The 24,302-nt window shown below is 37.8% G+C and overlaps 1 protein-coding gene across 1 annotated transcript in view; it reads left to right on the top strand.

Annotated features, from left to right (window-relative positions):
- Nucleotides 1–24,302, top strand: part of SEL1L2 (SEL1L2 ERAD E3 ligase adaptor subunit) — a 133,619-nt gene that overhangs the window by 81,496 nt on the left and 27,821 nt on the right. Inside the window, exons 4-10 of the mRNA XM_012804109.1 lie at nt 5,707–5,809; nt 10,415–10,577; nt 13,028–13,081; nt 13,491–13,550; nt 13,641–13,722; nt 15,245–15,399; nt 16,023–16,079. Coding sequence (XP_012659563.1) covers nt 5,707–5,809; nt 10,415–10,577; nt 13,028–13,081; nt 13,491–13,550; nt 13,641–13,722; nt 15,245–15,399; nt 16,023–16,079 — 674 coding nt within the window. The remainder of the gene's footprint in view (nt 1–5,706; nt 5,810–10,414; nt 10,578–13,027; nt 13,082–13,490; nt 13,551–13,640; nt 13,723–15,244; nt 15,400–16,022; nt 16,080–24,302) is intronic.

Raw genomic sequence — 24,302 nt, forward strand, 5'->3', positions numbered from 1 at the left:
TAATGCATTTCTGGGGTAATTCTTTAAAGAAAAAATAGAAATTAGTATCACATGCTACAAATAGAATCTACATGTGAATATATATCAAAATAAACATACTATCAAAATTTTAAGATCTATCTGTATACCACTTAAAATATCTTCCAAACTGCGTGAGAAAGAGGAACCTAAAGTGGTACCTATTAGCAAGGGCAGGTAGCCAGGTGTTAATCCAGCCACTTTCATTAGGCGCTCTTGCCTACCATGGGCATAGCATGCCACTATCTTTCCCTCATCCCTCCTACTCCCCTGATTACTGAGGGGCTTCTCATTGTCAAGGCCTCCCATGGCCATCATCTTACATAATCATATCCAAACTAATTAGACTTGGTTTTGCCAGGTGTGCACATTAGTCTCTGAATCATCAAGACTAGGTTAAGTGATGCTCATTAGCTGCTGCTGAGGAAGTTGGAGGAATATATAGTATACTTTTTAGACAGAGTTCTATTTGAAATGTTCAGAATACAAAGGGATATGATTCATCTAATGGGAAAAATGATTTATGTGAATTTCTCAGTAATGTCAGATAAATGAAGTATTACTATAAACGATGCCTGGCTTTAAATACTTATAAAGAATTACAATAAATGTATTTAAAAACAAAAAAATGTATTTATGGGCCTATTTTTCAAATTCCCTTCAGTTGATATTAACTTTGGTTTTATCTTTCACATAATTTAGTTTTTTGTTGTTGTTGAGACAGAGTCTCACTCTGTTGCCCTGGGTAGAATGTCATGGCATCACAGCTCACAGCAACCTCAAACTCTTGCGTTTGAGTGATCTTCTTGCCTCAGCCTACCGAATAGCTAGGACTACAGGTGCCCGCCATGTGATTTTGCATGCTTGTAGTTCTGGGAAGCAGTATAAGCACAGACTCAAGTCAGAATACTGAGATTTGAATTGTCATATAACAATATGCCCTTCTTACCTGACCTTTCTGTGTCTGTATCACCTCATCTATAAAATGATGATTACAATAGCCCCTTCCTCCTACAGTCAGTGAGAAAATTAAGTGCAAGCACTAGAAACTGTCCCTTACTATAACATGATATATGTCGCTTTTGATTCTTCAATTGTTTCATAAACTGTATTTCCTTCTGCTCAATGAAAACCTTTAGACAGCAAATTAAACCTCTGTAATAAACTTACAATTACAATTACATGAATAATAAATAATAATGGAATCCAAATTATTGCAATGTTTACATAGTATATATTTGAAGAGAGATTTTTTTCCTACTTACAATATAATTTGTCTACAATTTCCTAGCAATTTTACCACTGGAGAAATTTATGTTTGACAATAATGGTGTGGGGACAGTGTGAATAAACTTGATTATTGTAAATGGCTGTGCTCTTATTCAAGTATATTTGAGTTGACAGCATCTTTATTTGACTAAACTCTTTGCTGAATCACTCTTTCTTAAATGGAATGTTATATTTAGTAATGGATCATTATTCTCCTTCCTTACCTAGGATTCGATCTTCCTGGCACAAATAAGGGCAAATGTGAAGAACTCTTCTGATGCATTATTTAGAAAATCTGGCCCTGGAATTGGTTTATATTAAATTGGTTTATATTAAAAGGATACAGTGTCTGTGTAGGCAAGATTTTCTGCAGAGGGAAAGAATTTCTTATTTTTATCTCTTCATATTATTTCAATAGAGAGAGCACCTGATTTTTAGTCAGACGAAAAGATATTCATCTAGCTCACTTGTTAATTCCTTTAGCTCTCAATGACCTTTTATATGGTTCATCATGTAAATATCAACTTGAGATTCAAAATAATGAATAAATTATTTTCCCTTTTATTTTTCTAGATGATTTAGATGACATTTGTTTACTTTTAAATCTATAGATTAAGATTTTAGATTTTTTTTGGTGAAATATTCAAGGGAGTGAGGAATGCAAGATAGGACAAGGGAAAGAACTAAGCCCAGATAGGGTTTCAGGACGAGTTCAGAGCTTTGAAGTGGGCTGCACTAGAGAAGTTCTTCCTTCCCATAGGCAAGGGGGCTAGGTTGCTAGTCAATGGCTACATACCTCCACCAGCTACGCCAGAGATGAGTTAACCATGTTGAAGACCTTGTCTTATTTCCTGACCTAGACCTTCTCGGTTCTAATCATCTTTGTCTTCATTTCTCCTGCTCTCCACTTAGCACTCATAGAGCTAGCTCACCATATGATTTTAAACTCTAAAATAATTGTCCCTGCCCACAGCTATCTTCCTGCCACTCTGCTCTCTTTCTTTCTTCTACTGAACCTTCCTTCACCTTCACAAAGACCTCTCGTCCCTCCTTTCCCTATCTCTTCCACAGCGGGCCTGGACTGCATGCCCAATCATGTCACTCAAACTCTCACTCTGCATTCAAGCCACACTACACTGTCCTTGTCATTTCACACCTGTGGTTTGTTTGCATAGACTGTTTCCCGCAAATGGAATGCCAATTTCACATTCTTGGCCTGATAAACTCCTATCCACCTTTGAAGAACGATATAAAATGTCACTTCATCTATGATGTCTTCATTTCTCTTAGCCATGGGCATTTGTTTGGTTGCAGTGGGCATCCCTTACCTTTCTCACCACCCAAATTTCCTTGTGAGGAATTAGATCTTCCCTAATTTATAGACTTTTATAGGAATATAATGAAAGTCTCTGTGATCCCCAACTAGGACTATCAGACTCATTCTCCATGGAGCCTGGAGTGGAGAGAGAAAAGTCTAAAAGGAGGAGTTCCAGTCTGTCTCAGGAGCAGCAGCTGCCTCTTCCCCTCTTGGAAAGCCTTGGTTCTTGTTGTTCCCACTTATTTCATAAAAATTTGATAGTCTCCCAATAAGTTCCTTTTGCTTAAATCAATCAGATCAGGTTTCTGTTGTTAGAAAGCAGAGATTCCTTCTGTGCTCCCAGTCGCTTATGGTATAGTACCTACCATGTGGCATTATGATTTTCTGTAAACAAGCCTGCCTTCACTGCCAGGCTGAGACAGTGTCTTGATCATCTTATTAATCACAATATCTAATGTTGTTGTCTACCATATGGTACATACTCAATAACTACTGACTGAGTGAACAAGTGAAAGAATGAATGACAAAGAACAAGTTTCTTTTTCCTTAATATCTGAAAAAAGCAAGTAAGTCCTTTTCTGTTCCAAAGATTTGCTTCTAGTCAAATGTTTGATGAGCTCCATAATGACAAGTGGTATGAATTAAAGACTGGACTTGAACAGGAAAATTTATAACTGAAATGTCAGCAAGAAAAAGCATCAGTCCTTAGTTCTCCTATCATCCCACTGAGAGCTGAGCTGGGTCCAGGAATTGCTGAACACCTGGAAAGTCTACCTGCTTCACTGTCTATTTAGAGTATTAATCATGAGAAAGAGGCCTTGTCAAAGGTGGGCTACTTGTGCATCCAACTGTCTGGGAAAGACAGATGTCCAGCACCTAGAAAATTTGGGGGCTCATGGGAAATTACAATCCCTCTTGCATCTAGGTGGTAGCCCTTGTTCTGATGGGAATCAGAGTTTGGGTGCATTCCTTCCCACAAGGAGAAAAAGCAATTTGCTTTCCATGCAATCCAGAGACATTAGTTTCCCGAAGCTGCCATAATATAATATAGACTGAGGGGTTTAAACAACAGAAATTATTTATTTTCTCACAGTTCTGGAACCCAGAAGTCTTAAGATCAAGATGTTGGCAGGATTGGTTCTCCTTGTCATGTACATGGAGAAGCCTTAGACACTTGTCCTATGTCCTTACCTGGTCTTTTCTCTGTACATGTGATCCCTGTTGTCTCTTCTCCTTCTTCTTCTTCTTCTTCTTCTTTTTTTTTTTTTTTTGCAGTTTTTGGCTGGAGTGGGGTTTGATTCTGCCACCTCCGGTATATGGGGCCAGTGCCCTACTCCTCTGAGCCACAGGCACTGCTTGTCTCTTCCCCTTCTTATAAGGACATCAGACATCTTGGATTAGGGCCCCACTCTAATGGCCTCATTTTAACTTACTTCTGTAAAGACCTTATCTCCAAATAAGGTTACATTCTAAGATATTTGGGGTTGGGACCTCCACATGTGAATTTGGGAGGACCACAATTCTGCCCCTAACAGCATTCAAGTTAGATATGGAATAATGCTGGAGCATTTTCATGACTTGCTGGCACCTTAGATAGTGCTCTGATGTGTCTACTCTACCCTCTTGTATTCCTGAGGCTTGTCTGCAACACTCTTACCAAATGAGTCTAGAGCTCCTGTCAGAGCAGAACAAGCCTGGAAGGGCTGGCCATTCAGAGGACTCCAGACTCAGGAAGGCCCTTTACATCAAATCTAGGTGGTCACCTCAAACCACGTCCTAACTGTGTTATCCCCAAATTCAGAAATTGTTTTTTAAAAAAGAAAGAAATCAGGAAGAAGGGAGTGTGTAAATTCCCATTATTTTTCCCCTTCAATCATGATTATAGATAACATATAACTCAAAGCAGAAATTATTATATATTCTAAAAGTGTCCACTGTTACTATTTTGGTTGAGTAAGTTGAAGTACTCAAAATAGCTTTAAACTGGCTTTTAAGTTAAATATTTTTGTTTTGATTGTAATTTTAATTGTCTAAGTTTTTAATATTTAATGTTTAAATATTTTTTTTAATTTAAAATGGAAAGTGGGCAATCTGATAGTTTTTCAGGAAAAAGAAAAATAAGAGCCCCTCATTCTTTGTGGTCTTGTTAAAAAAGTATGAAATCAGCAGTGCCTTTCCTTTGAAATGGCTTCACATGTGGTTTACCTAAATGTGAGATTTCACTAACTGTCGTAATGGACATCCTGGAGCACTGTGATATTATGGAAGACTCTCTGTGTGTGTGAGTGTGTGTATCGGGGTAGGGGATGCAGCTATAAGTCTGACTCTTCCTCCATATAGCTTTCTCCATATATAGACTGATGATAACATTTTGAAAATTGTGAAGTATTATATAAATGTTTCAAAAATATCATTGTAGAAGGTAAAATTTTATTTTTTATTTATCTTAAATCCTGAAAAATGATTCTGAGTTCTTGTTCTACAAAAGCATTATTGGTATTCTTTCTCTCTGTGCCTTCTCCAGGGTTTTAGAAAGGTTCTAGGGAGAGGGAGAAGCCTCAAGCAGAGAAAAATTATTAAGAAGATTTCCCCCTTCTTTCCTAGGTGCACACAAGTGGTCATCTTAGAGATGCCTATTGCCCATGTCCTCACATTCACCTGCAATCTTATGGTTCTGATGTGTAGACTCTGTGCTCACACAAGGGAATCATTGCCAGCCAGGCAGAGAGCCTGGTGCCTCAGATCCTGACCCAAGGGCACACCAGGCAACCCCTGCCTTCTGCTGGCAAAATCTTGCATCCCTGTCCTACTCTGGAAATACCTGTCTTTCTGCTACCATTAGAGCTATCTCTCCTCCCTCCCCCCGCCCAAATCCTTTCACAGAAGACAGGAAGAGGTACCTTTATATGCAGCTCCTGCTTTCTAACCTATTGATGTTCCTGAGCTAAGGAACTATACCAAGTGAACGCCCTGAAATGAAAAGCTTAAAAAAGAAAAAGTAGAACCAAATGCAAACCAGCACGTTATGTCAGCCCACTATTTTAAAAATATATAACATAGAAGTAAAATTGTTTTTATTTTTCTTGTTCATCCATATATAGTAAAAATGCAAGCAAAGAAAAATTTCACAGATGAAGGAGAGCAGCTATTTAAGATGGGCACCAAGATTCTCCAGCAGTCTAAAAGCCAACAACAAAAGGCAGAGTGAGTTTTTACCCATTACCTTAGCTAAATTAAAGTCCAGGTTAAGGGAAAAAGCAACTCATGATCTATTTTATCATTAAAGGTTAATTGGGATAACAAATTAGCTTATTTGGGGGTGGCGCCTGTGGCTCAAAAGGGTAGGACACTGACCCCATATGCCAGAGGTTCAAACCCAGCCCTGGCCAATAAAAAAAAAGTTAGCTTATATTTGTCCATAAGCTTTTGTTTTTAAAGGATCAAATCATATTTAAAGAATCCCATAAATTATCACCCTAAACAAAGAGAATTGAAAATGTGACTGGGATCCCTGTGTACTAAGTGACATGCAGAATTAAGGCACTGATCTAAATACTTCAGGCTTTAACTCATTAGGTATTTTAAATGAAATGAAATGTGTCATTTGAGTTAGAGCAGTTGCTGTTTTAGAATACTTTATTCTGCCTAATGGAGCATTTGTACAGCACCTTATGGTTTCCAAAGCATTTTCACTCATGGGATTCCATTTTCTTTCACAACACTCTTAAGCAGTTTTTTTTTTCCCCCTTTAGAAAGTTGAGAACAGAGATTCAAATATGTTAATGTCAGTTGACCACAGATATAAAACTGGGAAGCAACCAGGCTGGGCCACACAGTTTTATTCTGTGCCTGTTCTCTGTTCACTCAACTACCTTGTCTGACCAAGAAGCAGAAATATCTTCTGTCTGTGCTCTAGTTGAAACCTTGGAATCAAATACTAGCTCTATCATTTATGTCTGTGTCATCTTGAGTAAGTGACTAATCCTTTCTGTGGCCTGGATAATATAGTCAAGCTCTTAGAATACTCTCTCTTTGCCTACTTGCCCTGGCAATGGAGGCCCATCCACTGTCTATGGTGAATGTATCTGCTTTGTGAGCTTTCTTACTCTCTAAGCCTTTTTCTTCCTAGGTAAACTTTGTTTCACTCTTGCCTTTAAAAAAAAAGAAAAGAAAGAACAATGCCAGTCTCTGGTAACCAGGAAACCAATGTTTGCTATTTTTATCTCTATCTTTGGAATTGGTTAAGTGGAAGATATAGGGCTGAAGAAAGCAAAGGTTTTTTTTAATCAATTATGGGGAGACTGGGCCCTAAACTCCCAAGGATACATCCCTTGTTTTCATGTAGGCTAGGCACACCAGCCCTGGCAAGGCAGCCCCAGACAGAGCAACAGCAGTGTCTGTGAGTTCTTCAAACCTGGCCTCTGAAAAGAGTATAAAAACTTAGAAGATAAGAAGCAGTTGTGCATGATCAAGCACCTACTTTGTGCTAGTTATTTTTCTATTTTTACATCTATTATTCACTGTTCACAATAATGATATGAGACATAGATTATTACAGGCAATCCCTAGGTTATGGACAAGATAGGCTCTGTAGCTTTGTTCTTAAGTTGAATGTGTATGTAAATTAGAACAGGTACATTTATCTATTACCTGTAATGGCCTCCATTTGTAAGTGCAAGTTGTGCATAAGTTGGATGTTTGTAACTTGGGGACTGTCTATATCCTCAAAATATAGAGGAGGAAACGAAGAGTCAAAAAGGTTCTATAATTCTTCCCAAGCAACAAGAAGGAAATGAGGTAGTTGTTCTCTCTAGGGGAAGTTGAGTTAGAAGCTCTTTGTAAGAGCAAAGGAAACCATCCCCAGCAAAACCCAGGCCTCACACTGAATGTCCCTGGGGACTGTCATGATAATGATGAGGTAAAATTGAACCCCCAAAATAGAATCCAGCCTAATCGGAAAGTCATCTCACTGAGATGCCCACTCAGTGGGCAAGTAAGAATAGAGAATTCCCAACCCAACCTAGATGATAGAACAATGGCGTTTGAGGGGCGGGCTTTAGATTTCAGATGGGCTCTGCCTATAGCAAGGGAGCCCAAGGAGGTAAGAAGGGGCTTGCTAGATGCATCCTGTCAAGTCCAGGGAAACTCTGAATTCAGCCTGAAGGGACAAAATCACTCTTAGGAGGTTCAAGTAACTATCCACTTAATCTTGAAGAGAGAGAAGCTTCCTCTTTGGTCTTAAGAACAGGATGAAAACCTAGTTCTAACAGCAGCATGGGAACAGTTACACCTATGTGGTTGTCAATTCAATCCCAGGCTATTCTTGATCAGATTGTCCAGGCCAGGTCTCTACCCAAGGGTGACAGAAGTGCAGCTTATTTGCCACTTCCAGGGGGTGGGAGCAGAGGATACAAATGACACTAGTTATTTTGGGTCATACACAGCCACGTCCAAGGCAATCATTCTTTTATTCACTTCTTATACACATGTGGGAAAAATCATTGCTGTTAAAAGTACAGATGTTATACAAGCACATGTAAGAGAGAACAAACTTTTCTTTCAGGAAGCCTCAGTGACAGCCAGGGTTGGTCCTTCATTAAGAATCACCCCCCCTCCCATTAGCAGAGAAGTTTTGCAGATAAGCCATTGTTTCACACCAAATCTCTGATGTGCACTAGAGAAGCATTCAGCCCTCCTTCCCCAACGACCTCCTTAGTACCCAATGCCAGGTCCTATAGACATGATCCAGATACTTAACTGAATTATCTTTTGGAATCTGTTCCTGCTGCCCAACTTCTCCCACCTTTTTTTCTGGTGAAGATTGTAACCCAGATCTTAATTTTACCTAACCTATGAGCAGCATTCTCCAGCCCTGGATTCTACGTCTAGTATCCCTTGCATCATCTTGGATTTTCCTGACAGGGAACCTACATGCCTACCTGGACCTTGGAATCAAGACACCTAGGAAGATTTGTTTTCTGGCTTGTTGCTGCCCACTAGGACCAGAGGCAGGATATATGTATATATAAAAAATACTGCTGAGTACACCAGATATACTATGGAGTATCCCTGCAGCCCATCTCAGTTTCTGTGTCCTGGTCCATGCTGGTGCCCTGCTTGTCCCAGCAGGCTATGTAGCTGTAACAGCAAGTCATGTGATGGAAGGGCTCAAGGGAGTCTGTATCCCAATGCCTGTTCCTGGATACCAGACATTTGCCTTTATTGACCTTTAAGAGCTTTGACTACATTTGCTATCTAGCCTCCAGAATGTCAGATTGTTTTGACCATGGCTAATTTCTTTCTTGACCTCTGGACTTGCAGTTTTTAATGTCTTTTTCTTCCATTGGTGTGCTCACCCTCTATTTTGACATTCAGGACTCTAATGCCTCCCTGGATTTTTCTCTGTCTGAGGCTCTCCTTGCCTACACTATTCCTCTCCAGTCTTTGCTTAATAATAGCTTATTTTAGCATCAATATGGAAAGGCTGTACATACGGTTGAGTCTTCTGAGTTAGAAGCAATGGTAGATTTTGTGTGGTTTTTTTCCCCCGCTGTATTTGAGTCAAGGTCAGGGATAGAGGTTAATGCCTTCTGGTCTTTCTACTTCCAAAAAGAAAGTTATAAAAGTAAACGTAAATCCCCAAAGTACTGTCCATCTCTGACACCTGATTTGTTTGACCTTGCAAGACTCTCCATCACTACTTGTTATACAGATCAGGTCCAAGTTCTGTCCGGGACTCAGAAAGTACAGTTTAAGTAATCCTGAGGCACCTGCAATTTTAATCCTAAACTTTCACACCATTTACCACCTGATTATAGGAGAACAATGACCATATTGTAAAGCTTTAGCATCAATGCAATAGTCCCAATAAAAATAGCTAGATTTATTGAGTGCTTACTCTGTACCAGACATTAGGCCAAGCAGTTCACATGGATTATCACATTTAATCTTCATAGCAACCCTATGAAGTAGATGCTATTATTATCCCCATTTCATAGATAAGAGAGGTACAGAGAAGTTATGTAACTTGGCTGAAGTTTTCTAACTAGTAAATGCCAGAATTTGAACCAAGGAGTCAGACTCTAGAGCCATTTAGTTTTGGTTTGGTTGTCGTTTTTCTGAAGAGTCTGGCTTTACTGTGTTGAAGAATATGTTCTGTTTTAGCAAATTATTTTGGGATATGATAGGATCATCATTCTCCTCATAGCAACTTCCTAGATGTGACATTCTAATTTTGATTTATGTTTTTTAAATTCATTTTATACAACAAATATTCATAAATAATGGTGGTGGCCAAGGAAGCCCTTACTATTTTAGCACAAGTGCCTCCATTTTTTACTTGCTATATAAGCTTGAAGCGTGGTGTATCCTATATATTTCTCCTTTTGAATAGCTTCATTATTTGTCAGATATATTTGAAAAAAATCTATTGGCATACAAATGTATAAATCTAAAAAAATGTATAAATCTAAAAAAAAATCTATTGGTATACAAATGGAGGCTGAGCATGGTGGCACACACTTGTAGTCCCAGCTACTTGAGAGGCTGAGGCAAGAGGATTGCTCAAGTCCAAGGGTTTGAGTTTGCTGTGAGCTATGATGTCATGGCACTCTACCCAGGGCGACAGAATAAGACTTTGTCTCAAAACGAAAAAAAATTCAACAGATTTCAGCTAAACTATATTATGAGTAGCAATAACAACTGAGTCTTACTTGTTAAAAGAGAAGTGGTAGTAATAATACTATAAAGGAAGTAAGAAAAAATTTCAGTTTCGAAAATCAAACTTTTGGCTTAATATTCTTGAAACAGAGCCTACGTATTCTTTGCCAAAGCAGCTGACATGGGAAACTTGAACGCTATGGAGAAAATGGCTGACGCTTTGCTATTTGGAAATTTTGGCATGCAAAACATAACAGCAGCTATCCAATTATACGAGTCCTTGGCTAAAGAAGGATCATATAAAGCCCAAAATGTGAGTTCAAAAATAAAAATGAAACCTTAAATAGCTACATCTTGAAATAACCATAGACAAATACCATGTGAAAGGAGGTGAACAATAGTACTCCAATTCTACACTCTACCACAAGAATCCAGGCGGGGTGGGGGGGGGGAGTGTTGCCTTAACACACAAAAATCGTGGGGTCATTGCAGCAGGAGCAAATTGTTCTAGCCCTATGGGTGACTTTTAGAAAGGGAACAGAACTTCCTGTCTTCCAAGTCCATGTGCATGTGCATTTTAACTATGTTAAATTTTATATAAAATGTATTCGTGTATATGAATAAACATGGAATAAATCTATTATCTTTGGGTGATATGTTTGCCTGATATTTACATTCCAAATATTTTATGAGCTAAATTTAATTTCTTTTCTATTTAATAAATATATTCAATTATATTCTAACAGCATTGTCTTTGGGGTCAGTAAGTCTTGGTTTTATATATCAGACCCAAAAGGTTAACATTGAACTGGTATGGAAAAATTCAGTCATACTATTTATTGAAATACTGAAATGCTGTAATTTTGGCTGGCAGAAAGTCTCTGCCCAAGTACCTCTTTTGCCTTCCCTGACATCTTGGGCACTCTTATTCCTGACTCAGACTCCATTCCTCCTGAGCCCCCAATGATCTAGTGACCATTGATCTGCATTTGAATTTTCTGATCCTTTCTTCAGTTTTATCAAGTCTAGTGTTGACCCCTCTAGTTAATTTTTTTTAACTTGGATATTGTAGTCTTCAGGTCCTAAATTTCTGGGTCTTTAATAGTTGCTCTTTGTTGATATTCTCATTTAGTTTGTACATTATTTTCCTGATTTCATATGTTTTTTGTGTTCTTTTGTAGTGTACTCTGCTTCTTCAAGATTATTCTGAATTCTCTATTAGGTCATTTATAGATTGCCATTTCTTTAAGGTTGGTTTTGTGAGATTTATTTTTATCCTTTAATTGGGCCATGTTTTCCTATTTCTTAGTGTGCCTTTTTTTATTTTAATTAATTAATTTGCTGTGATTTGTGCATTTGAGAAAAACAGCCACCTCTCCTAGTCTTTATAGACTAGCTTTACACAGGGGAAGACCTTCACCAATCAGCACAGTCAGAAATTCTGAGGGTCTCCAGATCTTTGCTGGGGATATGTCTTCTCTGTGTTTCTGCCTATAATTTCCCAATTAATAAGACATGCAAATTTATTTTTCAAGAATTTATAATCTCTTGTTCCCTCTGCTGTCAGTCTGCGGTACATGTTGTCTGGCACAGCAATAAGACACTGAGCTCCCTTTTGTCCTTTGAGCCCTCAGAGATCAAAAGTATGCTTGTTCCATCAGCATTTTGAGTTAAGTAAGACAAAAACCAACACTTGGAAAGTCCCCTGAAAAGCCAAAACACTGGACATGTGTTCCACTCTTGTCTTTTCCTCTCAAAGTAGAAGCTATCAGTTGGGCTTTTTCTCCTAATAGCACTACTCTGTGCTGGCTTGGGGTGGGGGTGATCATGGATAAAATAAAATGGTTTCTCTTTCCTGTTTCAATGGACTATTCTTGACTTTGAGCTTGCCTGGCATAATATGACTTCTTAACTTGTGCTGGAGTCCTTATAAAGGCTTTTTGGACAATATGTTGTTAAGTCAGTGTCCCTGTGGGAAACATTGTCTTAGACTTTCAATTCTACCACCTGCTATGATCAAACTTTCATTTTTTTATTCAATATATTCTTTACTAAATATATACATATATATTCTTTACTGTTTGAATATTTTACATCCATCATATTTTATTTTAAAAATATGAAGGAAAATATCCAAATTCAAATTTTAAAATCAAAGGAAAAACTTTCCTTTTCAAGAAAGGAAAGCACAGGATCAGTGCCTATGGCTAAAGTGGCTAAGGCACCAGCCACATACACCTAAGGTGGTGGATTCAAATCCAGCCTGGCCCGCCAAAACAACAATGCCAGCTGCAACCAAAAAAATAGCCAGGTGCTGTGGTGGGCACCTGTGGTCCCAGCTACTTGGGAGGCTGAGGCAGGAGACTCGCTTGAGCCCAGGAGTTGGAGGTTGCTGTGAGCTGTGATGCCACAGCACTCTACCCAGGGTGAAAGCTCTAGGCTCTGTCTCAAAAAAAAAAAAAAAAAAAGAAAGAAAGAAAGAAAGGAAAGCACAGAAAATCCATTTGTTTTATTATTATAATTTATAATAAAGTATAAGAATTAGCCCATATTCTCATATATTATATAAACCTCCTATTATTATGATCTTTCCCAAATTCTTGAAGCCTTATCAAAAATGCAAAAAAGAAACTTTATCATGATATAAGAAATAAATTAATAATACAAATTATTGTGGGACATTTAAAATACCACTTATCCATACAGATATGAATAATTGTGAAATAAATTGATTTGAGTTTTGTTTTTTCTTTTGTGCTTTAGGCATTAGGATTTTTGTCTTCTTATGGCATAGGAATGGAATATGATCAAGCCAAGGTAAAGTTGCTCTATTTTTTTTTCTGGAACAAAACTAATTTCTTTAAAAGTGATATTAAATAGAGAATTGACTCTTCAAGGAAAGGGGTCCAGTCTAGCATGGTAGTTGAAAGTGCAACTTCAATAGAGCAATTTAGCAGCCTTCTACCATAAATCTCTTAAAGTCTCATATTTCAGATTCTTTACTGAAAGTAATAACATCTGCCTCATAGGGATATAATGAAATATCCAATGGCTTTATCACAGACTCCACAACTTGATAAACCCCCAATAAATGGCAGCCATCTTCATAGAAGAAGAGAGTGAAATTTGAAATTTATTTTGGAATAGCGCCAAGGGTTGTTACTAGGCTGAGAATAAAAAAGCAATTGATGGTTCAAATTTAGATGACCAATATTTTTTACTTTAGGCATTGATATATTACACCTTTGGCAGTGCTGGAGGAAGCATGATGTCCCAGATGATTTTGGTTTGTAAATTAAATATTCTTGTAACCAAATTGGCATACTACAAATATGGCATTGTCTGAATATTAAAAATATTTATGCCTGTGTTTTAGGGGTACAGATACTTGTCAGGAATCAATGTTCTACAGAATTGTGAAGTTGCCTTAAATCATTACAAGAAAGTGGCAGATTATAGTGAGTAAACCTCATAATTTATTTTAACATAAACAAATTGCAAGGCAATTAAAAAATAAATACTAGTTGACATACATATATGCAAATACTAAAGTCTATGTTTTTAATATCTGTTTTTTTACAATATTCTTCTAAAGCAATGTAAATTTCTACTTAATAGCTAATTTTCAAATAATTTTAAATGACTGTACTCATCTTTTATTTTTGTTAATATATAACCTCAAACAATTACGTTTTACTTGTTTTTGTAACATACTTTCCTTAACTAACAATTTGAATGTAGCACCAATAAATATTAAAGCAATTTTCCTAAATCTAACATTTAGAATATGGGATGACTTGCTAAAGAAATGAAAATGAGGCACATACGTTGCGGATATCTACCACTGTATTTGAGGACAATTCAAGCAGTCACTATTCTATTACCTTATCCTTTGCTACAAAAATAGAGTATGAAGCTAATGCATGTTCCTAGAATCATTTTCAAAGCTATATGTAACATGTCATCTTGGAACATCACTGAATTTGACTATATAATAGAGTTGGTTTTCTTTTTGTTTTTATTTTTAACCAAATGCAAATCAAAAGACAAAATAGAGTTTTAAGTTGATAAAAATCTTCAAAAAGGTAAATAAGGTAAAGTCAATTGATTAATTTTTGTATTCAGAATAATACCTAAACACACATCTTTGACATTATCAGTATCTAAGAAAAAAAAAAGAAGAAAAAACTATTTAAAATGCTATGTATAATAAGATCATTTCATATGCTTAATAAAACTGAAATTACTATGTACATATTTCAAACTGTAAACTTTGTTAGGTGTATTCGAGCATATTTATCTTTATGTTTATTTTCAGACTACCTATACAAAGTAATTAAACAGTAGTTATTACTTTTTTTTTTTTTTTTGAGAGTCTCACTATGTCGCCCTGGTAGAGTACGTGGCGTCACAGCTCACAGCAACCTCTAACTCTTGGGCTTAAGTGATTCTCTTGCCTCAGCTTCCCAAGTAGCTGGGACTACAGGTGCCCACCAACATGCCCAGCTATTTTTTCTTGGAGTTGTCATTGTTTAGCAGGCCAAGGCTGGGTTCAAACTCGCCAGCCCTATTGTGTATGTGGCCAGCACCGTAACCCCTGAACTATGGGCACCGAGCCAATAGTAGTTACTACTTTTATATGGTAGTGTTAGTCTCAGAAAAAGTCAATAATGGAGGAGGGTTCTCAAATGTTTCCTCTTTCCTTGAGACTCCTTAGACAAGATCTTCGGTAGAGTCTGATATATGTCCATATAGTATTTGTATGGGTTGCAAAAAGTAAGTTTCTTGTACTTTTTTCAGAACCCAGTAAACAAAAATCAGCAAATAAATTTCTGTTTCCCATGGATCTTCCCTCTGTGTTTGTGGACCAGATTTCTGCACAATTTAAGAAAATAAGCCTAACAGCATTTTCTCTAAGTTGACTGCTATCTCTTGCAGCCTGTGTTTTATAGCTATTCTCTGGCTTGTTCTTGTTCACAGTTGCTGACAAATTAGAAAAAAGTGAAGGTATTCCAGTGGAAAAAGTGAGACTAACTGAGAGACCTGAAAATCTGAGTGCTAACAGTGAGATTTTGGATTGGGACATATACCAGTATTATAAATTTTTGGCAGAAAGAGGAGATGTTCAGATACAAGTAACGTATACATACTAGATTGAATTTTTAGAATGTGAAAATAACAAGATCTTCCTTCTCTCTGAATCCTAGAGGGATTGGGGCCCCAGCCTAAATGGGAGCGGGAAGAGAGACACGGCCCTAATCCTGTTCTGTCCCCTGCTTCTGACAGTTCCAGTGGCCTAGGGTAGAGCCTGTTGCCATAGTAATAGCAATTTTTTTTTTGCATTTCTTGCTAAAAAATTCATTTCCTAAAAAACCTAAATTTTAAGTACAGAAAAAAAGCACCATCCAATGTTAGTTTTAATATGAATGAACTCTTACAAGGATTAGAAGTATTCTGTTTTGAGGACTGGGACAGCATTTGTGTGAATTTTGATAGCCAAGAATTAAGGCCTCTAGGTTTATGTGACAGTTGTTGCTGTACACCAGCAGGCCAGCTTAATGGATTGCGGAAGCCATATGCCCAGCAGCAACCAATTACCCATTAAAAAATACAGTCTGGAACATTTCCCTGATTCTTTCAAGATATGCCAACTGCAACAAACTGAATCTACATACTACAGTAAAATCACCAAGTAAATGTTTTCTTTTCTTTAAAGTAATACTGCTGCTAAAATCAATTTCAATATCATTGCTCCTAGGTATCTCTTGGACAGTTACATCTAATTGGGAGAAAAGGTCTAGATCAAGATTACTACGTAAGTCAATCTGAGAGCTCAGTCATAAGAGGTGGGGAGGACAGGAGGAACGTTGGAGGGGTATTGAATGGGGAGAGAGAGAAGGTTGGGAGAATGGCCAGGGAGACCCCACTGCTGCTTCCTTGGTCAAATCTCCTCCCCAGCTTCTTAGGAGAAACAAAGTTCAGCAAAGGGAGCACTTTCCTACCTGCCTTCAGGTAACCTTTGTAACATAGTTACAAAGAGGTAGGAGCTTGAAGAGCAGTGGGGGCAGGGAAGCATCCATGTTCCAACAAAACCTAGCCTCTCCCCACCCATGCACACTGTCTGGCTGGGCTCAGGCAAGGAGAATATCCCCACCTGGTAGCCTTGAACATTCTCCTTCCCCAAAGGCAAGATGCAGAAAGTCCACCTTTGAGTTTCCTACTAAGAAATCTAAGGACCAACTTTATCCCCTAAATCAAAGGACAGACTGCATTTAACATTATTTAAAATATATTAGATATATTTCTATATTTGCAAAGCTCTTTTTAATTATTTTTCTTAACCTTACCTTATCCCTGTTAAGTTAGAGGGTTAATTAACTATTCAAATTTATAGCAGAGAAAAAACCAAATGAATTTGACCTATATGGGAATCTCCTCAGTAAGAAGCAAGGGTCACAGGATGAGTTCTTGCCTAGATTCTAATAGTGGTTCCAAGGCCCTAGATCACCACAAACCTGGGAAGTAACTGAGATTCCTTTTTTTTTTTTTTATTGTTTCAGGTTAATTGAGGGTACAACAAATTAGGTTACATCGTGTGCATTTCTTAAGTAAAGCTCCTCTTATAATTGTGTCCCACCCCCAAGAGATGTGCCATACACCCTAACATTGTGCCCATTAAGTGCCCATCCCCCTCCACCTTCCTTCTTTCCCTCCCCCACTCATTCCCCTGTCCCCCACCTTGAATTGATTTGAGTTTTCCTCTTATTTGGGCATGTATTTGACCATCTACTGGCTTCATATTAGAATTGAGTACATTGGATTCTTGCTTCTCCATTCTTGTGATACTTTACTAAGAAGAATGTGTTCCAACTCTATCCAGGTTAATACAAAAGATGTAAAGTCTCCATCTTTTTAATGGCTGAATAGTATTCTAGGGTATAGATACACCACAGCTTGTTAATCCATTCCCGGGTTGTTGGGCATTTAGGTTGTTTCCACATCTCAGCAATTGCAAATTGAGCTGTGATACTCTAATGTAAATGTCCTTATAATAAAAAGATGCTTTTCATTCTGGGTAGATGCCTATTGTAGGATTGTGGGGTCAAATGGGAAGTCTAGTTTCAGTTCTCCATACTTCTTTCCAAAAAGGTTCTATTAGTTTTCAGTCCCACATTCCCCTCTCTCCACATCTGTGCCAGCATCTGCAATTTTGGGACTTTGTGACATGTCTGAGATTCTTTTTAAAAGATGATCTTGCAGCTCTTGTCATTCACAGGAGCCACATGCTCATTGTGTCAGTAGAACATACACATTATTCCAACACAATCTGCCTGAGTGATAAAAACAATCACTTTATATGGCTGTTACATTAAAAAGTGATGTTATTACTTTCCATTTCACTTTATATTGTCACTTTATGAATGTATCTTTAGTACTATAATTCATATTTTATATGAGATACAGTAAACATCAGGTAAATTTCAAAGTTAATTTCATAAAACATGATAAATAGATAGCAGTTTAAATAAGCGTATGTACCCTCAGACAGCTCCATTGAAGATCTTTAGATTTTTTTTATCCTAATCATAACCAACGTGTTATATTCTTTAATGGGAAGTTTTAGATTCACAATATTACTCCAGTGTTGGATTTCAGCCTACAGTGAGTTTCTCATGTTAACCGTAGGTTGCATTAGCTAGAAAAAGAGTTCCTCATTTTCCATGAACATGAAATTTGATTGGATGTGGCAGAACACAAACCTCAGTTTTGTAGGAAAGGCATACCAATATTTGTACAGTACAATAAAATCCTACACAGTTAAGTATGTCCAGTCAGCTTTAGCCACTGTGATCACCAGATAGGAGGTACAACTGCCTTCAGGTGAAGGTAAGTGCAAGCCCAGAGCTGGTACTGAAGGATTCCAGAGCTGTAGTGCAAGAGCTAGCCAGTTGGGTATCACCCAGAAGCCCAGTCAACCTCTTTAGTGGGATCATTCACAGAGGTCTCATTATACCTGTCTTATAGGGGCAGAGCTTTGTCTGGTGAAAGAAAGTAAATTTCTTTAAGACCTACAGCTGGGGTTGTTTAGGAAGTAGAATTTAGGGCAGTGCCTGTGGCTCAAGGAGTAGGGCGCTGGCCCCATATGCTGGAGGTGGTGGGTTCCAACTCAGCTCTAGCCAATAACTGCAAAAAAAAGAATAAAAAGAAGAAGAAGTAGAATTTGAACATGGGCCTTCAAAATTCAAAATCTGTGCTCTTTCCATTAAACTTTTCTTTTGACCCAAACCAAATAAATAAATAAACAACTTCTAAAATCTGTTTCCACATTTATAAAGCAAGAAGAAAGAATGACATGATCTCTCAAGTTCCTTCAGCTGTAACTTTCTGGTAGTGGGTTGGCCTCCTGCTTCCCATTCAGATATCCAAAGGCAAATTTAATCCCAGAACCATTCCAGTGGTTCAGGTACTCCCTAAGGCAAGCCCAGGTTTGTCCTTTCAGCTTCCCTCAGCTTAATGAATTTGAACTTATATGTAATACTCCAATCAAAATTTCAAAATTTCAAAATTTAAGACTAATTGGCTTATCTATCAGTTAGCTCAGTCTGCATAACAAAGCACTCCCAAACCTAGGTGTCTTAACACAAGAACCAATTATTTGATTCATGATTATAGCAGGTCAGCTATTTTGGGCAGGGTCAGCTGAGGAATTCTGGTCTGGGCCAGGTTCAGCTAATCTTAGCTGGGCATGCTCACGCCTCTGCAGTTAGCTGAAGTTTTGGCCAGAGCTGGCTGGTTTATGATGGTTTCATTTGGGACAGTTGAAATGACTGGGCCCTCTTTCCACATGGTCTCATTCTCCAGCTAACTGGCCCAAGCCTTCCACAAGGCAGTCAAAGGTTCTAAGAACACAAGAGCAGAAGTCTCTTCAGGTCTGATTCAGAACTGAAAAATCACTTCTGCCATGTTCTTTTGACCAAAGCAAGTCACAAGGCCAGCAAGATTACAGGGGTAGGAAAATGGGCTTCTCCTCACAATGGGAAGAGCTACAAAGTGTTGTGGTCATTCTTGCCATTTACCCTTTAGTTTCAAGAATTGACTTGGAATGTACTAATAGATAGAATAGTTGATTCTTATTTGTAGCACAATCAACTTGGAATGACAAGGGAGATACAGAGAGGCAGAGAAAGAGAAAAAGTTGGTTTCTGAAAGGCTGTTACCCCAGCTCTTTTTGTATCCAGCTTCTTATCCTTTCAGGTCTCACCTACTCAAGTGAAGATTTTCTTTTTTTTTGTAAGTTTTATTTTACTTTTAATTGACACATAGTAATTGTACCTATGTATGTGATACAATGTCATGTTTCGATAAATGTAGACATTGTGTAATGAACATAGCAGGGTAATTAGCAAATCCATCACCTTGAACATTTATCCTTTCTTTGTGGTGAGAACAATCAAAATCTTATCCTCTAACTATTTTGAAACATACATTATTGTTAACTAAAGTCACCCTACTGAACAACAGAACAGCAGAACTGGTTCTTCTTGTCTAACTGTAACTTTGTACCCATTGACTAACCTCTCCATGTCCCCCTCCCTCCTCTCCCCAGCCTCTGGTAACCACTATCCTACTCTCTGCTTCTATGAGATCAACTTTATTAAATTCCACATATGAGAGAGATCATGCAATATTTATTTTTATGTGTCTGGCTTATTTCACTTAACATAATGTCCTCTAGATTTATCCATGTTGTCACAAATGACAGGATTTTATTCTTTTTTAAGGCTGAATAATATTCCCTTGTGTATATACATTGCATTTTATTTATCCATTTGTCTGCTGATGGACACTGAAGTTATTTCCATATCTTGGCTGTTGTGAATAAGAGCTGCAATAAACATGGAGTGCATCTATCTCTTCCATACAGTGATTTCATTTCCCTTGGATATGTACTCAGTAGTGGGATGGCTGGATCATATGGCAGTTCTATTCAGAGATGTTCTTGATCAACTGTACTCTTCCATCACTTATGCTATCACACTGTGTTCATCTTTCTCATATCCCACATAACTCCCTAAATTATATTGATCTGTATTTGTTTACTGTCTGTCTCCACATAATAGAAAGACAATTACTCAGCAAATACTTTTTGAATGACTGAATGAATGCTAGCATCCTGAATATTCTACCTTGCTCCCCAGCCTGAAAACTACCACCTGAGCCAATATGCTCATGTTTTAGTTACCAAAGAAAATTATTAGTATGAACCTCTTTTTAAATGTGAAGTTTATTGCTCAGCAAATTGCATTTCAGAATACCTGGAAATAAGTAGCTTGCTTCCCGCCTCCCCATTGTTTGGTTGGATTAATCTCTCTCATGAGTTGCCCTCAAAGATAACTTCTTCACCCTCTTCCTCACCAAATTCTTAATTATCGAAAAATACTGTATATGCAATTCTTGTTTACATTACCTTAACTTTTATGCACAGAGATGTTAATGTCATTTGCATGTCTCAGGGAGGGCTCAGAATGAATTGGATTAGGAAAGGGAGGTTTGGGGTGCATATTAAACTGGATGAAGCAAAATTAAATTAGACCAGCAGAGGGATAACATCAAATTTGTAAAAGCCATTGCTTTGTCTGTCCTGCCACCCCATAGAGAGAAAAGAGCTAATATAATCTCTGTTCAGGATGATCTACAGAGCCTGGGATAATAGAAATATTCATAATTGTTCTTAGAACAATACATTTTCTTGGCATTTCATTTTAGGGAAATGGGACAAACTAGTTAAACTAAAAATTTTCTTAAAGCCAGTGGAGAATCATGCTCATTTTTAAAAAAAAGATAGAGATGGTCTCAAATAATCAAATTTCACTTAACATAATGCCTAGGACATACTATACTTCATCCTAAGATACCATCAACTGTAAGATTACATCATTATTTTATATTCTACTGAGAAAGAAAATAACTGTGAATATAAATGATAATATGCCCCTGATATTAAGAAATATCCTAATTAAAATGGGGTAAGGGAGAGATGTATGTACATCTTAGAATCAGTGAAATATGATGAGAGGTGCTTACTATATATAAGAAAGATAGGACGGATGGATGGATGGATACTTGAACTTACCTCTTTCAGAGCAAGAACTCAGGTTAGCTCATATATATCAATGAAAGTAGATAGCATGGTGCTTAATAAATGTTTATACAATTGAAGAAATAGCATTAAGGGAAGGTAAATTTAAAAAGAAAGACAATTGCAAGGCCAAGTAAGCTATGACAGGAGAGGAGTGTGTATGAGAGAGTCTTAGTTCTTTTGGGTTATTATGGGGTTGTTATATTGAGGGGTGGAGGGAAACTCCAGGAGTTTTGTTTGCTCCTGGAGAATAGATTATTTTCTTTTAAAAGTTCAATCTAGCTTCCCACAGTGAAACTTTTTTCAGAAATGTCTGTTTTAAGATATTTAAGAGCCAAATTATTAAACTAGAATTTGAGAATGATTTCATAAAATCATAATGCTAGAACTAGAAGGATCCATAAAGATTAAAGTCCAGCCTCTCTGTATTAGAGATTTATCAACATTCAGACATGCCTGACACATTTCCTGGGTGCCTACCATGTGGCAGACACTATGCTAAGTTCAGAGGATTCAACATGGAGAAGATGAAAATACACAGATAATGAAATCAAGGGATGACTACTATAACAGATACCAGACAGGGTGCCCAGGGAGCATAGAGGAGGAGAATCTGAATGAGGAAACCAAAGCTGGAGATGATGTGATTTGCACAAATTACACGGTTACCTAGGGACATATTTGGGCCTTGGCTCAGTGGAGATATATTTTTTCTCAGTAGAGAAATACTGTTTCTGACTGTTATTTTTGGTATTAACATTTTCTAATTTGGTATATCACATACTGCTATAACTTTCTCCTATCCAACTGACACTTTAGATTATTTGCAGCATTTTATCTTCAGGATTCTGTAATGCTCATATATTTCACTGGCTTCTATTTCTACCAAATAAAATAAAAGTTCTCAGCCTGGTATTCAAAACTGTTTATAATAATAACCCCATCTTAGTTTTGCAAGTCTTAGCTTTTGGATATTTGATTTTAGCCATACTGAATTAATTACTATTTTCTTTTTTCTGAGACAGAGTCTCACTCTGTCCCTGAGTGAGAGTGCCATGGCCTCAACCTAGCTCACAGTAACCTCCTATTCCTGGACTCAAGCAATCCTTCTGCCTCAGCCTCCTGAGTAATTGGGACTACAGGCACATCCACCATGCCTGGCTAATATAATTACTATTTTCTTTTCTTTTCTGTTCTTTTCTTTTCTTTTCTTCCTTTCCCTCTCTCTCTCTTTCTCTTTTATTTTTTTTTTCCTTTGAGAGAAAGAGTCTTATTTTGTTGGCCTCAGAGTACCATGGCATTGTTGCTCACAGTAACCTCAAACTCTTGGGCTCAAGTGATCCTCTTGCCTCAGCCTCCCAAGTAACTGGGACTACAAGTGCCTGCCACAATGCCTGGCTATTTTTAGAGACAGGGTCTCACTCTTGTTCAAGTTGGTCTCATACTCCTGAGCTCAAGCTGTCCACGCACCTTGGCCTCCCAGAGTACTAGGATTATAGGCATGAGCCACTGCACCTGATGTAAATTACTATTTTCTGAACACACCATGGATGTTCCCATCTCCATTCTCTTGCTCATATTATTCCCCCAGCCTCTAACTCATCTCCATCTTTCATGAGACTTCTATCATTTTCGCCCTCTCTTTATACCAGAGAGGCAGAGTGCCAAGCACATGGGAACTGGATTTAGGCTGCTTATAGAAAGACTCCAGGCCTGGCTGCATGACTCTGAGGGCCGCTAACTAGGATCAGATAGTAATAATGCCTTCCTCATAGTGCTATTGCAAAGATTAGGTAAGAAAAAGTCTGCAAGACCCTTATTAGAGAACTGGGTATAATGTCTTTTATTCTGTTTTGTTGTAATTCCTTTTGTTATTTCTTTTATCCCACCTGTCACCTACTATCTTGTTGCTCTTTACATATATCTCTTCTCAGCAACATTGTTGGGGAGCAAATGTAGGGACTGTGTTTGTTCATTTATGAATCACTTGTGATATCCAACATATTCTATACATATAAATAATATATATAGAGAGAGAGAGAAAGAAACAGAGAGACAGAGAGAGAGAAAAGCCTTCAATTAAGTTTTTGAAAGGATAAATGAAGATTGGAACAGAAGGATGGATGGATGAATGAATGCCTAATGTGATAAGGGCCAGTAGTGGTGGCATTTATACTATGATGTCCACAAGGCAAACCCACTTCAGCAGCAAGGGTGTGGTTCTTAAACAGGTTGGCAATATTTCTAGAGCAAATTTCCAAATAACTACCCACATTTCTTCCCTAAACATTCTCTTCTCTTTGGAAAGGAGCAGATTCTTGAATATCAACTCAGTCAAAGCTTTTTAAAGAGCAGCAGTGTTGGATCCTAACAAAACACTTTGAAGAAGGGCCTCCTTTCTCATTCCCAGGACTGGTTTCTTTGATTACTCCATGTGGTTTCTCAGGCGACTTTTACATGGTCAGGATGCGGCCTAGGGAATGTGACAGCAAGGAACAAGGTCAACTTTTATGTGTTTAGACAGAGTGCTTCACTTAATGTTACAACCCAGACAAGATGAGAAGAGGCTTTGCCGGCCTCCTCAGATTTGATTCGGAAGGGATTATCTTGAAACTCCCCTCTGCATGAAGACGTGGCCTCGACAGGCAGCCAGGTACATCTGCTCTTGCTCAGCCTGTAAACACTAGGATGCAGTGTATACGATTCTGCCAATTGTAGTACAAACTGTCTTTTAAAATAAGCACACAATGTCAATAGGGAGGCCTACTTTTTCAAAATAGTGGCCTATTTAGCTCTCTAGCTGGTATTTATCTCTCCCCACAAGGCCACATGCCCATCATGTCTTTCCAAACATGAAAAGTAAGTCCTTATGTTCTAAAATTACATATGTCATATACA

Source organism: Otolemur garnettii, unplaced genomic scaffold, assembly GCF_000181295.1.
Source record: "Otolemur garnettii isolate 467f Iridium unplaced genomic scaffold, OtoGar3 scaffold00025, whole genome shotgun sequence".
Classification (NCBI taxonomy): domain Eukaryota; kingdom Metazoa; phylum Chordata; class Mammalia; order Primates; family Galagidae; genus Otolemur; species Otolemur garnettii.